Source organism: Lepus europaeus, chromosome 11 (assembly GCF_033115175.1).
Source record: "Lepus europaeus isolate LE1 chromosome 11, mLepTim1.pri, whole genome shotgun sequence".
Lineage (NCBI taxonomy): Eukaryota > Metazoa > Chordata > Mammalia > Lagomorpha > Leporidae > Lepus > Lepus europaeus.
Genome location: NC_084837.1, coordinates 55,585,508 through 55,601,103, shown reverse-complemented (window position 1 = coordinate 55,601,103; position 15,596 = coordinate 55,585,508). Strand labels below are relative to the sequence as shown.

General features: G+C 38.8%; 1 protein-coding gene across 1 annotated transcript in view; it reads left to right on the top strand.

Annotated features, from left to right (window-relative positions):
* RYR3 (ryanodine receptor 3) overlaps window positions 1-15,596 on the top strand; it is a 580,573-nt gene that overhangs the window by 272,799 nt on the left and 292,178 nt on the right. Inside the window, exons 11-12 of the mRNA XM_062206624.1 lie at window positions 1,695-1,868; window positions 5,594-5,715. Coding sequence (XP_062062608.1) covers window positions 1,695-1,868; window positions 5,594-5,715 — 296 coding nt within the window. The remainder of the gene's footprint in view (window positions 1-1,694; window positions 1,869-5,593; window positions 5,716-15,596) is intronic.

Genomic DNA, 15,596 nt, shown 5'->3' with positions numbered 1-15,596 from the left:
AATTCTCTGTATTGGAAATCCAAAGTTAATTGAAATTTAGCCTGTGCTCTTGAGTCTTTCATAGCCTGACAAAAAGAAAGTTTCATGTGAACAAACAGTGTGGTGTGCATCATAGGGGCTCAGAGGAGGAGGAGTGTGTGCTAAGGAAATGCAGCAGGAAAGACACAGAGAAGCAGCTTCTGAGCAGTGTTTTGAAGGCTGGGCCGGAGTTCAGAGTTGTGGAGGAGAGTAGACTCTGGACTAAGTGTCTTGGTTTTCATTCTGGCATTATTCCTTGAGTGACCTTGGGAAAATTCCTTCCCAAATTTTCTCATTTGTAGAACTGGGGCAGTGTTTGTAGCTGTATCAGAGATTGTTAGGAAGAGTTAATACCTGTCCATGTAAAGAAGTTAGAACACTGCATTAAACATGGGAAGGGCTCAATACATGGGTTGCAGTTGTTCCATCATTAAGAATGAGAGGAATGTTACCACAAGCAGAGAGACTAACACATCACATTTTTCATTCTGTAAAATATTTAAAATGCCACCTAGTTAATGGCTTTTACAAATGAACAATTTAACGCAAGATGTAGAAAAGAAATGGAAATAGAGTAGAACCATTCAGAATAGAGCCACAGAGGCCCTGCTTGATGAGAAGGGGGAAAAGTTACCATGCATAGATCAAGGATCTATTTTGTGACACATTCTTGTGACAGACACATCAAGTTGTCACCATGGTTATCTGGTGCATAGTAAGTCCCTCTTACATAGTGGAGAATCAGTAGAGAAACAGTGGCAATTGAATAATGAGATCCATTGTCTCTACAGTACAACTAAGGAGGCCCTAAGGGACTAATATGAAAATTACTGTATTAACTTGTGTCAAAGTGGCACCTCCTGCTGCTCAGAGTCTCCTTTTGCTGCTGATTTTTATAGGAGATTTACATGATATTAGTTTAAAATTCCTGAGTCAGGACATTTATATAAGATAATCATTAAAATTACAGAAGATATCACTTGGTGAAAATAAGTTAATTAAACCAATAAAGTATGACTTATTAAGGTATCAATGTCAAGATGAGGAAAATAGAAAATACAGTAGGGAATTAAATAAAATCAGATCAGAAGAGAGGTACTACTAACTGCCTTCTGTCCCTATGGATTTTTTTTTTATTATTTTATTTGAAAGGCAGAATTATAGGGTGCAGAGGGGAGAAAGAGATCCATTATCTATTCGCAGGTTCACTTCCCAAATGGCCGCAATGGCTAAAGATGGGTTGATCCAGAGCCAGGAGCTTCCTCCAGGTCTCCTATGTAGGTGCAGGGGCCCAAGTACTTGGGCCATCATCTGCTGCTTTCCTAGACACATTAGCAGGGATCAGGATTGGAAGTGGATCAACCAGAAATTGAACCAGCATCTGGGTGGGATGCTGGCACTGCAGAAAGCAGCCTTACCCACTACGCCAAAGCATTTCCCTCCCTACAGATTTAAATCATCATTGAGGCAGCTGAAACTTGAGATCCATTGGTTTCTCACAATTAACAGCAGATAAGGAAAGCAACCCTTTCTGAAATCCCAACTTGGACAGATACATCATGATTTTGATAATCAGTTACCTGGCTTACAAATTCTGCATAAGTATTTGTTTTATATATTGAGTTTCCATTTTATCAGACATGCCTGTGTTTGTTTATTTTTTGTGTGTGAAATAGGAAACCAAGGAGAAATTGGATTCCAGTCACAAGCGAGATATAGAAGGCATGGGAGTTCCAGAAATCAAATATGGGGACTCTGTCTGCTTTGTTCAGCACATAGCCAGTGGTCTATGGGTAACCTACAAAGCACAAGATGCCAAAACACCCCGCCTGGGACCTCTCAAAAGGAAGGTGAGGGGTCAAAGAACCTGTCCACAATTGATTTATTCTAAGTTGGAATCAGCTAGGAATAGAAGTGCTGAGAATCAGGTGAACATGATTATGTTTTACTTAACTACTCTAAAGAGTTTTTCTCTGACATGTGGTACATAGTTCCTCTGGTACATCAATCTGTTTTGGTTACTTTGTTCTCTTATTCAATGAAAAACAAAGTTAAATACATGGCAATTCTGTGAGTACGAGAGGGATTTGTTTAATGTACTCTAAAATCTGATCTAAATGACTTTTGGTGGTTTGCTGTTTTGGGGTTATATACATCATTGCTCTCCTCATTTAAGTGGATAATGGAGTTAGCACACAATTTTCATAATGTGGATATGGAATAGAGTCCCTACAGAGAAATGCAGAGTGCGTAGTAACAAAGCCCACTGGAACAAGATGCAGAAGAGAAGTGATGCTATGGAATGATGCTGTATCCACAGAGAATATCTCCAGATTTGAGTGGTCCATCATAACATGTCACAGTTGGAAGCTAGTGGATTTGGAGACATGTGGCGTCTTTTTACCATCAAGTCAATTGCTGTAACAGTGTTTCTTCTGATGTGAACCAGAGAATAGATGTCAAGGATGTGATGCTTTATTTCTTGGAAAACCCTTACAAAATCTAGGTTTGGGTAGTCAAGGAGTCTGAGAACATAGTTCTAGGAGACAGTGTACACTACATTTTGAGTATAATGTAATGCAGTTTCTCTGAAAGGATGTTGAGAACAAACCACAAGGTATTTTCTTATTTTTGTGTAAAGAAAAAGGTATCAGGAAAACATCAAGAAAAGATAAAATAGAATTATCAGGAGGAGCTAGAAAACAGAACAAGAGTCTACACAGACTAGCTTATATGAACCCAATCTTTCCATTAAAAAAAAAAAAAAAAACTGGAAAATCCAGATGAGCTACAAAACAAAAAATGCTTGAAGGTTTCAACAACCAAGGAGCCTGAAATAGGACTAAAGATTATACCTGGAATATAAGTAAGTGCACTAATGTGAAACCACCTGTATCTCCATTTTTCCCTTGAGGGCATTTGTTGATTTGCAGGCCTAGGAAATGCGGGTCTTGTGTTAGCTCCACTGTGCTGGATTTGACAAATGATCAGCCAAGGTTTCTGGAACTTCAGAAGCCAAGATTAGGGAGCCAAGGGACCTATAGAAACAGAAGCCTAAATTATATATGCAGTTTTCCCTAGGGTCCTAAGCTGACCATGGATAGGCTGTGAAGCCAAGAAATCAGTCAGAAAACTGCAACTGTGGTAGAGAAAAGCAAAGCAGAGCTGGTGGCAGAATGGCAATGGCAGTACTACAGCAACAGAGGCTGGAGTTCAGGGCCCATCAAGCTGGAATGACCCTGGAAAATAGGGTTGTCTTTCAGCTGAATCCCACAGGGTCTATGCTCCAGCAGTGAGGACTACTCCCTGGGATCAAGGACAAATAGAAAATAACATGCCAAAAATCTATCTTCTACCAGCATTTCAGAAGAAAATTAAACCCTCTGTAGGGTATAATACCATATACAGCCTCTGTAGGTTTTCAAAGCTGCTAAAGCAATGATAATATTTAAAGAATGAAGTTCGTGGGCCTTGGCTGTGATTCTGAGCACAAGGGAACACAATCCAATGTGGGGAGATCCCATCCTGTGTTGCCAATTCATCGTGCCTGTCCTTGCCTTTCTCTTCCAGGACCATAGTTTTATCTGTCTCACTGCTGGGATGTGCATGTGAGTTTGGGAGAAATTCTCTCTAAATGGTGCACATGAGTGCTCAGCCCTTGACAGGTTGCACTACCTCATCTCATAAAGAGGGGTTAGCCACCCCGCTTCTAAAAATACAAAGATAGCTAACTGCGTTAAGTGTTTTTGAGATGAACACGGCAGGAACCTGGGGAAACCAAGAGAGAAAAAAACAACGAAACACTTGAATGGCTAACTTACTTCAGAGGAAGCACCCCTTTCCCCTTCCTGCCTTGGGCTGCTTCTCTCTGCTCTTGGGTGGGGAGATTCTTCCTTGATAAAGAGGAGCCTAGGAAGAGGGCTTCTGAGGTCAGTGGGACATAGTACCAGTAGCCTAACAACCGCGTTTCCCCCAGTTCTCTTTCTCAGCTAGAAGGCCAGTTTGAACTTGTTCTCTGAGCAAGCAGGACCTAAGAATTCTGATCTTTGGGGGCCAGAAATCTGGGACTGAGGCCAAAGTAAACTTAGTGGGAATGTATTGCTAAGTCAAAATGCAATATTGTTAACCAGTTGCTGGGACGTTCTAACAAAGTGATGTTTTCTAACAGCCCGTGACTCCAGTAGTAAGGCCATCCTTTGCCAGTACTTAAGCTCCAGTATGTAGAGGGAATACCGAGTCTTTTGTTGAAAGTAAACATAGATTACACAATGTGTGCATCAGCTGAAACATGGCACCCCATAAATATGTACAGCTTTTATGGCAGTTAGAACATTTTTAAGTCCAAATTTTTAAAACGTGAACTTTTGCAAGGCCTGTATGCTTCCTATGTGAAGCTATTGTATCAGGGTGTATCTTCAAAATAAAAAAACAGAGATATTTTCAAATGGAAAGTAAAGTAAATTTTTTCTCTATATTAAGAAGAACCAAAATTCTTATTACAAAGATAATTTTGGAGCCACATATTTAGTTTATGTTGACATACAGACTGGCTTCCAGGACCTACAAATGATCTTTCTTTACTTAGTCCCTGAAACAGGAAATCATGTCAGAGAACTTGAATCAGAATTTGTCCCTGACTTGAACTGGGGTCAAACCATTTCATTTAACATCTATGCATATTTGACCCTGTCAAGGGAAAATGTTACCTGCACACTAAAGCTGCCAGCCCCAACCAAAAATTGTATCATAAAGACCTTGATGGTGATCAGTAAGTAGCTTTTAGATCACTGATCTATAATGAGTAATATACTGTCCCTTATAATAAGCACTTGGTGAGCACCTATCAAATTCTAGGAACCGTGCCAAATGATCTATATGAATCCTCTCAGTAATCATCTTGAGATAAGTCCATTTGCAGATGGTGAAATTGAAGCAGGGAGGGATTAAGTAACTTGCCCAAAGGCACACAGCTATTAAAAGGCACAGCAGGACTCAAACTAAGGTCAGCTGATAGTAGAACCCACACCTTCCAAACCCCTCCTTCTCCATGAGAATCAGGCTACCACTCTGAGCTGCTTTCCCTAGGACTCCTATTAACGCACTCAGTGTAGCTCCCCTTCTGTAGAGATCCAAGCCTGATCCCAGTAGAGGGCTTTGCTTTAAATTGTCCTTCTGATTCCCCCAATATGTCTCTGGAGGTCTCTGAAAAAAAGTGACTTTTCCCATCTCCAAGGGTAAGGTTCTGTGTTCACTTTAGAAGAAAAAAAAAACTATTATAAAGTAGGTTTTCAACCTTTCAAATTGGTCGTCTAGGCCCATGGAATTTATTGGAACTCATACCATGGTGGCACATAAAATTTCATGTTCATCAGAGCACCATGTTTCAGGAATGACTCACATGTCAGTAATAGGACGTATGAGTGAAATAACATTGTTAATGTTCCATTTTTAAAATGGACCTAGAGGAGCTTGGTTGGGGAAAGGAAGAAGAGGGAAATATTGCAGGAAATGTTGACTGAACAGCTCTAAGGAGTAACATGCAACCTTGACCCACTGTCCCATGCCCTGTGGGTAGGTCATACTCCATCAGGAAGGTCACATGGATGATGGATTAACACTGCAGAGATGCCAGCGTGAGGAGTCCCAGGCTGCTCGTATCATCCGGAACACGACTGCCTTATTCAGCCAGTTTGTCAGGTACGTTTGCTCCTTCCCTTTTTCCTGGAAGTGGTTTCCAAACCCACTCACCCACCTTCTCTCAATACTACTTCCAGGAAATAATTAAACACCCATGAAGAGTTTTACCAGAGAGAACTTGGGACTAAGACTTTCCCACACCATGATCTCCTACCAGCTTCACTTTTTGCCCAACAAATGCCCAAGCTCTGTTAGTTATTCAAGTTGGAATGATGAGTACCTGAGATGTTCAAGAGAAAATTGAGACTGCTGGAGTGCTTTATGTCCTTTTGGTTTAGGGTGTAAAGGGAAAAGGAGAGGAGGAAAGCTAACCTGTCCTCTCAGTGCTACTTAGCAATCGTCTTTACGTCATTCGGCATTGCTGCTGTAATTTGGATCAAAAGGGATTTGCATCGGAAGCCTTGGGTTATCCAACTATGGCTAAAACTTAAATGGGAAAAGTAACTGAACTGCCTGCTTGGGTTGCAATCCTTCCAGCATAAACAGTACTGCCAAAACAGAACCCTGTGGATTGCTTTCTCCAATTACTGTGTGGAGCTGATTCTGTTGTAAACAGTGCAGTGTTCCAAATCATTCTTCCCTTGTAAAAAGCCAGGAAGGTATAAAATGCATGGTTGAAGTTGCATGAACTAAGGACGTCTTTATATCTTTACTATGCTTTGACTTGAAACCTTCAATTCAAAGGATGCACATTAGAACATATACTAAGCTGCTGTTTCAATACAGAATAAATTTTATTTGTTTTCTAAGTAACAATGTAGAGTGGGCAGGTGGTTTAGGGAAAACAGATAACCCAGCCCCTGCAGTTCAGGTTCATCTGTTTGACATCTCCTACAGGCTCTTTTTACAGATTTATTTATTTAAGAGAGAGAGAGAGAGCAAGCACTTCCATCTTCTGATTAACTCCTCAAATAGCCATAATAGCCAGGGCTGGGCCAGGCCAAAGCCAAGAGCCTGGAAATCCATCTGAGTCACCTATATGGGTGGCAAGGACTCAAGAGCTCAGACCATCTTCCTCTGCTTTCCCAGGAGCTTTAGCAGTAATGTTGGATGAGAAATGGAGCAGTTGAGACTCAAACCAGCATTCATATTTTATGCCTGTGTGACAGGCAGAGGCTTAACCCACTACACCATAATACCAGCACCTCCAACAGGCTCAAGTATGTCTCTGGACCAACACAGCAGCATCACTTGAAAATCTGTTAAAAACACACATTCTCAAGTTTCACCCCAAACCTACTGAATCAGGTGTCTTGGCAACAAGATAATCATATTTCCAAAGGCCTTCTGGGTGATGCTATAATGCATGATCCACTATCTTGGAATAGACATCTCAACTTTGCCTACATGTGAGATTCATCTGGGAGATTTTTAACACCCTTTTGCTCAGGTTGCATTTGAAACCAGTGGTATCAGTTTTTGGAAGTGGAATCCAAATGTCAGTCTTGTATTAATGCTCTCTTGGTGACTATAAAATTCAGCCACAGTTGCGAACTGCCATCCATGTATGTTTTCTTTATCCCACATAGCCAGAAATAGCTACTAGTACTATGCCTGAGGTCTGTCATGTGAAAAATGGGAAAGGAAGGGGGAATGGAGGGCAAGCAATTTCTTTTTTAAAGGATTTGACTCAGAAGTAGATCACTTTATCTTGTATCCATTGACTAAGCTGAATTACATGGTCATACCTAGCTTTAGGGAGGCTGAGAAAATTATCTCTGGCTAACTGGCTGTGCACCCATTATAGTTCAAAGGTTCCATAACCAAAATTAGAGAATGAGTGGATTGTAGAGGTATTCCTGCCACACAGTGAAACTTAGACCTGCAAGTCCCTAATCCTTAGTTTACTTTTGGCTCTGGCACTGGCTTCCTGTGATCCCTAGGCAAAATATTTCTTCCTTTCTATGTCTTGTTACTTCCAGATCTTACCCCCTTCTTCAAAGAAAGGCTGTAAGAATGAAGAGCCTGCCATAGGCACAAAAAGGTTCTTGCATGTGAACATGAATTTTTTCAGGCAACCTTGACTAGCACCAAAGTCATTACCTTTAAGATAGAAGCTTGTCTTTATCTTGCCCCCAGTTCTCTCAACCTCTGCCCTGAAGTATTTTGTAAAAGACAGTGACTCCTACTTCATACAATACAAAATTAATTCAAAAGGGATCAAAGACCTAAATGTGAGACCCAAAACTATAAAATATGTAGGAGAAGAAATGGACATAAGTATTCATGACTTTGGACTTGGCAGTGGTTTCTTAAATACTAACATACCAAATACAAAAGCAGCAATAGAAAAAATAATTATGCTTAACTTCAAAATTTAAAATATTTTTGCTACAAAAAGCAATACCAAGTAAGCAAAAAGACAACTCACATAATAGTAGAAAAGATTTGAAATTCACATATTGCATATAAGGGACTTGTATCTAGAATAAAGAGCTCTTAAAATTCACTGATGTTTTTTGAAAAGGCAAATGAACCAATTAAAATGAGCAGAGGATATGAGTAGATATTTCTGCAAGATATACAGTGGTTAATAAACACATGAAGAAATGTTCACCATCATTAGCCATCAGGAAAACATCAAGCAAAATCACAATGAGATATTGCTGTGTACCCCGTAGGATGACTGTAATCAAAAACATTGCTAATAACAAGGATGGGAGAAGAGTTGGAGAAATTGGGATAGTCATACCCAATGGCTGGTGGAAATGTAAAATGTTGCAGCTACTCTGGAATACAATCTTGAAGTCCCTTGAAAGGTTAAACATAGGGTTAATATATGACTCATCAATTCCACTTCTAGGTATATGTGCAGAGAAATGAATGCCTATATCCACATAAAATTCATGTACAGATACTCATGGCAACATCATTAATAACCAAAAAGAAGAAACAATCCAAATGTCCATCAGCTAATGAATAAATAAAAGAGTAACTTATTCATAAAAATACTATCAGTCCATAAAAAGGAGTGAGCTACTGATATATACCATGTCATGAATGAACCCTGAAAAAATAGTATGCTAAGTGAAAGAAGCTGGTCACAAAATATGTTTTCATTTATATGAAATGTCCAGGATAAGCAAACCCATATAGACATAGGATATATTGGTTATTACCTAGGGCTGGAAGGTCTTAGGGGGAATAGAAGACTGACTGCTAAAATGTAGGGGGTTTCTTTGGAACACTGATGGAAAAGTTCTAAAGCATTGCATTGATGATTGCACAAATCTACTTTTGAAATAGATGAGCCTATGATATGTGAGTTATCAATCAAGCTGTTTAAAGTCAGTGGAAATTACATGCCTGACAAAGGAAAAATTATTTTAAACAGCTTTATTGAAGTAGAATTTATGTCCTCAAATTCCTCTTGTTAAGTATACAGTTCAGTGCGTTTTAGTATATTTACAAAGCTGTACAATTGTCATCACATTTCTGTTTTAAGTCGTTTTCATCACCCCAGAAATATTTCTTAGGCCACTTCTAGCCCTAGGCCTTGATCTTCTTTCTCTCTCAATTTAAGACATTAAATTGATACATTAAGTCACAAAATGTCTTGTCTTTTGAATCTGTCCTTTGCACTTAGCTTTACATCTCTGAGATTTATACATGTTGCTTTTTTATTTTTATGCCTGTGTGTATAAGTGCATTTGATGTTGTGCATGGAAAGGTGGACCTAGATAGATAGATATAGATGCACATATACTGCATTTTATTTACTTATTAATTGGTGAGTTGGTTGTTTTCATTTTTTATTAGTATGACTAAAGCTGCTATGGCTATTAGTGTGAGAGTTTTCAGATATTTGCTGTCATTTCTCTTGAGTAAATCCCTGGGAGTGAAATTCTTGAATCATATGTAAATTTGTTTGACTTTTTAATATTCTTATTGTGGTAGAATTGATGTATGTGTTAAGTTTACCATTTCAGCTATTTTATGTGTCTGGTTTGGTGGCATTAAGTACATTCATATTGTTGGATAACTGTCACCACTAACCATCTTATCTCCAGAGGTTTTTTTTTTTTTAATCATCCCAAACAGAAACTCTGTACTCATTAAACAATGACTTCTCATTCTCCTCTTCCCACAGACAGGCTCCTACTATCTGTCTCTCTGATTTTGACTGCCCTAGGTACTTCATATAAATGGAATCATACATTATTTGTCCTTTTGTGTCCAACTTACTTACTAAAGTGTCTTCAAAGTTCATCCTTGCTTTGGTATGAATCAGTTTCATTCCCTTTTGAGGCTGAGGTAGTATTTCATTATACATGACTACCACAATTTATTTATCCACTTGTGCATCAGTGGACATCTGGTGATGTTTTAAGAAAATGGAAAACTGCTATCCAAAGTGTGAAATTCATTCCTATGCATTTGGTTGTTTTTGGTGGTACCACATGGAATTATTTTCTTAGGTTGATTTCAGATTATTCATCATTGCTATATAGGAATACTGGCATATAGAAACTGAGTTTTAGAATTTTCTGCATACAGGGTCATGTCAATAGTGAATAATGAGAAGTTTTATTTTTTATTCCAAAATAGAATGCCCTTTATTACTTTTCTTCCATGATTACACTGGCTAGAAGATCCACCACCATGTAGAATAAAGATGATAAATACAGACATCCTCCTCTTGCTCCTGTTCTTAGTGGGGGAAATTTGTTTTTTTACCTTTAAGTGAAATGTTGATGATAGGCTTATTTTTTAAATTTATTTAATGAATATAAATTTCCAAAGTACAGCTATGGATTACAATGGCTCCCCCCCCATAACTTCCCTCCTACCCACAACCCTCCCCTTTCCCACTCCCTCTCCCCTTCCATTCACATCAAGATTCATTTTCAATTCTCTTTATATACAGAAGATCAATTTAGTATATATTAAGTAAAGATTTCAACAGTTTGCACCCACACAGAAACACAAAGTGAAACATACTGTTTGAGTACTAGTTATAGCATTAAATCACAATGTATAGCACATTAAGGACAGAGATCCCACATGAGGAGCAAGTGCACAGTGACTCCTGTTATTGACCCAACAAATTGACACTCTAGTTTATGGCGCCAGTAACCACCCTAGGCTGTCATCATGAGTTGCCAAGGCTATGGAAGCCTTCCGAGTTCGCCGACTCTGATCATATTTAGACAAGGTCATAGTCAAAGTGGAAATTCTCTCCTCCCTTCAGAGAAAGGCACCTCCCTCTTTTTTTTTAATAGGGAAAGGGTTTTTGGGGAACACCCAACAGACCAGAGTGAAGGGCAGCAAAGGGAAAGAGAGAGTAAGAGAGTATAAGAGAGAAACAGAGAGGAGAGGAGCTAAGAGAGAAGAGAGAGCAGAGAGGAGATAGAAGAGAGACGAGAGGAGCCAGGAGAGGCCAAGAGAGCACAGGAGAGAAGGGCCAAGACAGAAGAACCAAGAGAGCAGGAGGGAAGAGCTGAGAGAGCACGTGTAAAAGACAGGGTGAGAATAGTAACCAATGATCCTAAGAGTGGCATTAACCAGGTAATGAGAGGATTTCATAGAGGAGAGGAAATGGGGGAGGGGGACCTTTGGACACTTGTGGGGACAGTTTGATGGATGTGGCTTAAAACTGATTCCAGCCAATACTGGGAGAGAAGTCACTCATCTTTTGTAGGTAGAGGGGTTTGTCTGTAGAGAAATTTTGAACAATTATACATCATTAAGTGGGGAAGAGGACCATCAGTACACACAGGTTGGGAGTAGAGCCATTGGTGGTAGAGTAGAGGTTATGATTACAAAGGAATGAGGCCCAAGTGTGCTAGACAGGGTCTAGAACAAAGGACAGAGTCATTATTAGAGGAGCTAAGAGAGGTGTTGTCTAAGCTACAATTAAGTTTTCTGATTGAGAGGCAAATAGAACCTGACAGAAGGGGCTTGATAATAATCTGGTGGGCTTTAGGCCTTGTAAGTTAAGAGGCCCAGACCTATCTATCTCTTCACATGGGGTACATCCTAAGGGAGGTGTGAACCTCCTAGGGGAAGGCACTCTGTTGACTTTCATTACTTAGCTGGCCTGGGAGGAGAGCTGGCCAGGTAAAGGCAGGGGGCATCTCTAACAAGAAATTTACAGTTCTGCCTGCAATGTTGCTGACCCTGCTTGGCCGTCCCCTTAGCTGCGGTGGTCAGTTTGGAAGCTGGGCTGAGTGCAGGGCTTTTCAGCTTAGAGCAAGTAAGATCTGTGGCTCTGACCTGGGTATCCTTCGACTCCAGGGCAGGTCCATTTCCAGTGATCCAACTCTTGGCAGAGCTGCCGGACTCTTCACAAGTTGACTTCTGCTGAAGCCCAGGCTTACTACATTGAAAGCCACTGCAGTGGACTGGCCTGTTGGGTCTCCTTGAGGGCAGATCACTGTACAGAACAGCTATTAATAGGCCTGCCACCCATTGCTTCTGATGCCTAGCTTTCTTTTCCTCCTGGTTTGTGTTAAAGCAGACCAGAGGATGCAAGTCAAGGGAGTGCCCAAGTCCCATCTCTAATCTTCGGTGGCCTGAACTATAAGTCTATAGTCACAGGCATGTTCTGTAGTAGTTTTTCTAAGGTAGACAATGCCCATGAGGAAAATTATATTCTCACTTAAAAACTTTCTTTCCCTTTGGTCTGAAAGGGAGGTTTTTTCTACTTACAGTTTACTTCGCTGATGGCGAAGTAAATCTAGCTATGAGATTATAATTTAAGCTCTTATTTTGGCTATGCTATTACAGAAAAATGTTAGCCATCTCTTTTATAAGGTTTAAAGATTAAATTGTGCATCCTACAGATTCCTTCATAATAGAATTAGTTTCCTATCTTGAGGAGAATAGAGAAATGAAAGAACAAGTTGGGCTTAGAATAGAGAAATGAGGGAGCAAGTCCTAGATCGCTTGCTGACAATAGCAATATTACATGAATACTTAGCAAACAGTTTCAACCATTAGATAACAACTTAAGAAAACATTTACCAGAAGGTGCAATGCCTTCTATAAATTTTAAGAATCATGTATTTGAAAACACCTCTTAAATATCTAACATGGTGTAGTTTAACCAGTAAACTTAAGCACAATCATATAAAATGTTTTTAGTTTCTTTCTACCAACAAGTCTAAAACATATGATGCAGAGATTCAGGTCACATGAATTAAAATGTATCTTTGATTGATTTTAGCAGCTTAAATTTATGGACAATCTTATCTATAAGCCAATTAAAAAAATAAAATTCTTAATAAAATTTCCCCATGTGGACATACAATATGTACACATATATAACAACATAATAGACCAATATAGCAATTTTAATAATAGCTTTTAAAATCTTTAACTCTTTTTGTAGATTCCCAATTGATTTGAATTGCTTTTTGTTTTTAGTAACCTCAGTTAACCATACTTTCTCTCAGTTGGTACTGTTAATACATTATTGGCTTCATCTGTTTACAGAGCCATCCCAAAGTACTGAATACAATAGAAGTGGCTGGGAAAAGTCCATATGAACCTATAGGAGGACAGCTAAACACAGAACCAACAACGCTTTAGTTTTATGAGCAGCAAATCATATATGACTGTGGATGCCATGTTTAAAATTATAAACTCATCAACCAACAAGAGGCACTTGCTTACTTCACAGTATTTTTGAAAGCACCTGTAGGATTTTACAAGTATTTAACCCTTTAGGCCTCTGGGGCTTTCTCATTAAGATAACTATCATGTCTAGTAACACAAGATCATTAGACTTTTTAATTCTCAAACATTTGTATTAATAGCATTTTCCATTATAGAAACTTAAAATTTAGTACCACGTCACATCTTGACAGTACTTCTAATATAATCCAAATAGACTGATTAGTTGGTGTCTCTATGAGAGACATAGGTCCTTCGATTTTTTCAGTTGGGCCCAAACTGGAAAAACCAAAGTCCAAGATTTACTGGAAATTTTAGAGTCCAGACTGTTTGAAACTTTGATTTTTTGAATGCCTGTCAAGAATGCCAAGAAGGCTCAAAATCCAAAATATCTGGTTGAAATAAGATTCCTTAAAATCATGACATAACATAGACCAAATTTGATCGTTTTTACAAGGTGATTATTCAAATCTTTGAAAATAAGCACATATTTAAATAACCCATAGCTCTTAATAAAAATTCAGCTGTTTTTGAACAGTTAGAATTTAACAGACATCAAGAGAACATAATAGATTATTTTAACACATTGCTTTAACAGAGCATCAGATTTTAATTCTATGTCAAAGAGAAATACATTAGTATACTTGTAACATTTTCCATCTGCCTATGTCCTTGATTTACATTTTGAAATAAACTGTTAATAATCTCCATATTAGGATAACATTTTAAATAAGGTAACACAAAATTTTTGCCTGAGCTTTGAGCTTTTTTCATTTCTGTTGGCATGGTATATCTTTTTCCAGCCTTTCACTTTCAGTCTGTATGCATCTTTGTTGGAAAGATGTGTTTCTTGTGAACAGCAAATAGATGGGTTTTGTCCCTTAACCCAATCAGCCAATCTGTGTTTTTTAACTGGACAGTTCAGGCCATTAACATTCAATGTGACTATAGATAAGTACTAACTTTGCCCTGCCATTTGCCAAAGATATTTTCTAATATATATTTTGAGCTTCCTGTGATCTTTTGCTGTAAGGTTTCCTTCCTTTACCTTCTTTCATATTGGTGACCGTGTTTCTGTGTTTCTGTGTGTAACACATCTTTGAGCATCTTTTGCCGGGCTGGACGAGTGGCAACAAATTCTTTCAGTTTCTGTTTGCTGTGAAAGGTCTTTATTTCACCTTCATTCACAAATGAGAGCTTTGCAGGATATAATATTCTGGGCTGGAAGTTTTTCTCTCTTAGTACCTGGGCTATGTCTCGCCATTCCCTTCTAGCTTGTAGGGTTTCTGGTGAGAAGTCTGCTGTGAGTCTAATTGGAGATCCTCTGAGAGTAATCTGACATTTCTCTCTTGTACATTTTAGAATCTTTTCTTTATGTTTCACTGTGGTGAGTTTGATTACAACATGTCGTGGTGAGGATCTCTTTTGGTCATGTTTACTAGGGGTTCTATGAGCTTCCTGTACTAGGATGTTTCTGTCCTTCTCCAAACCCGGGAAGTTCTCTGCAAGTATCTCACTAAAAAGGCCTTCTAATCCTTTCTCCCTCTCCATGCCTTCAGGAACTCCTAGAACCCGAATATTGGGTTTTTTAATAGTATCCTGTAGATTCCCAATAATATTTTTTAGATTTCTAATTTCCTCTTCTTTTCTTTGGTTTGACTGTATACTTTCCTGTGCTCTGTCTTCTAAGTCCAATATTCTCTCTTCTGTTTCACTGACTCTGTTTTTAAGGCTCTCTAATGTGTTTGTCATTTGATCTATTGAATTCTTCATTTCATTTTGATTTCTCTTCACTATCACACTTTCCTGTTCTACTAGTTTCTGCATTTCATTTTGATTCCTCCTTAAGATTTCATTTTCTCAAAGGAGCTTTTCTATCCTGTCCAGTAAGGAATTCCATAGCTCAAGCATTTGTTTTTGAACACTTCTAATTGTTCTTATCATAAATTTTTTGAAATCCGTATCTTGCATTTCTTCCATCTCATCATCTTCATAATCTTGGTTTGCGGTGTCTTGTTCATTTGGGGGTGTCATAATGTCATTGTTGTTCTTGTTTTCTCAGTTTCTGTATTTGTTGCTTGGCATTGTAGAGATATTCTTTGGATTCTTTTTCCCTCACTGTGGTGTTTTTTCTTGTTATACTATGACTGTATTAAGTGGACTGTCTGCTTTTGATGGAGCCTTAGAGGCTTGAAATGGGTGTGGCCTGAGAGTTCTCTTTGGTTCCTCAAGGTTAAGGGTGTGCCAAAGGTGACACTCCCAGG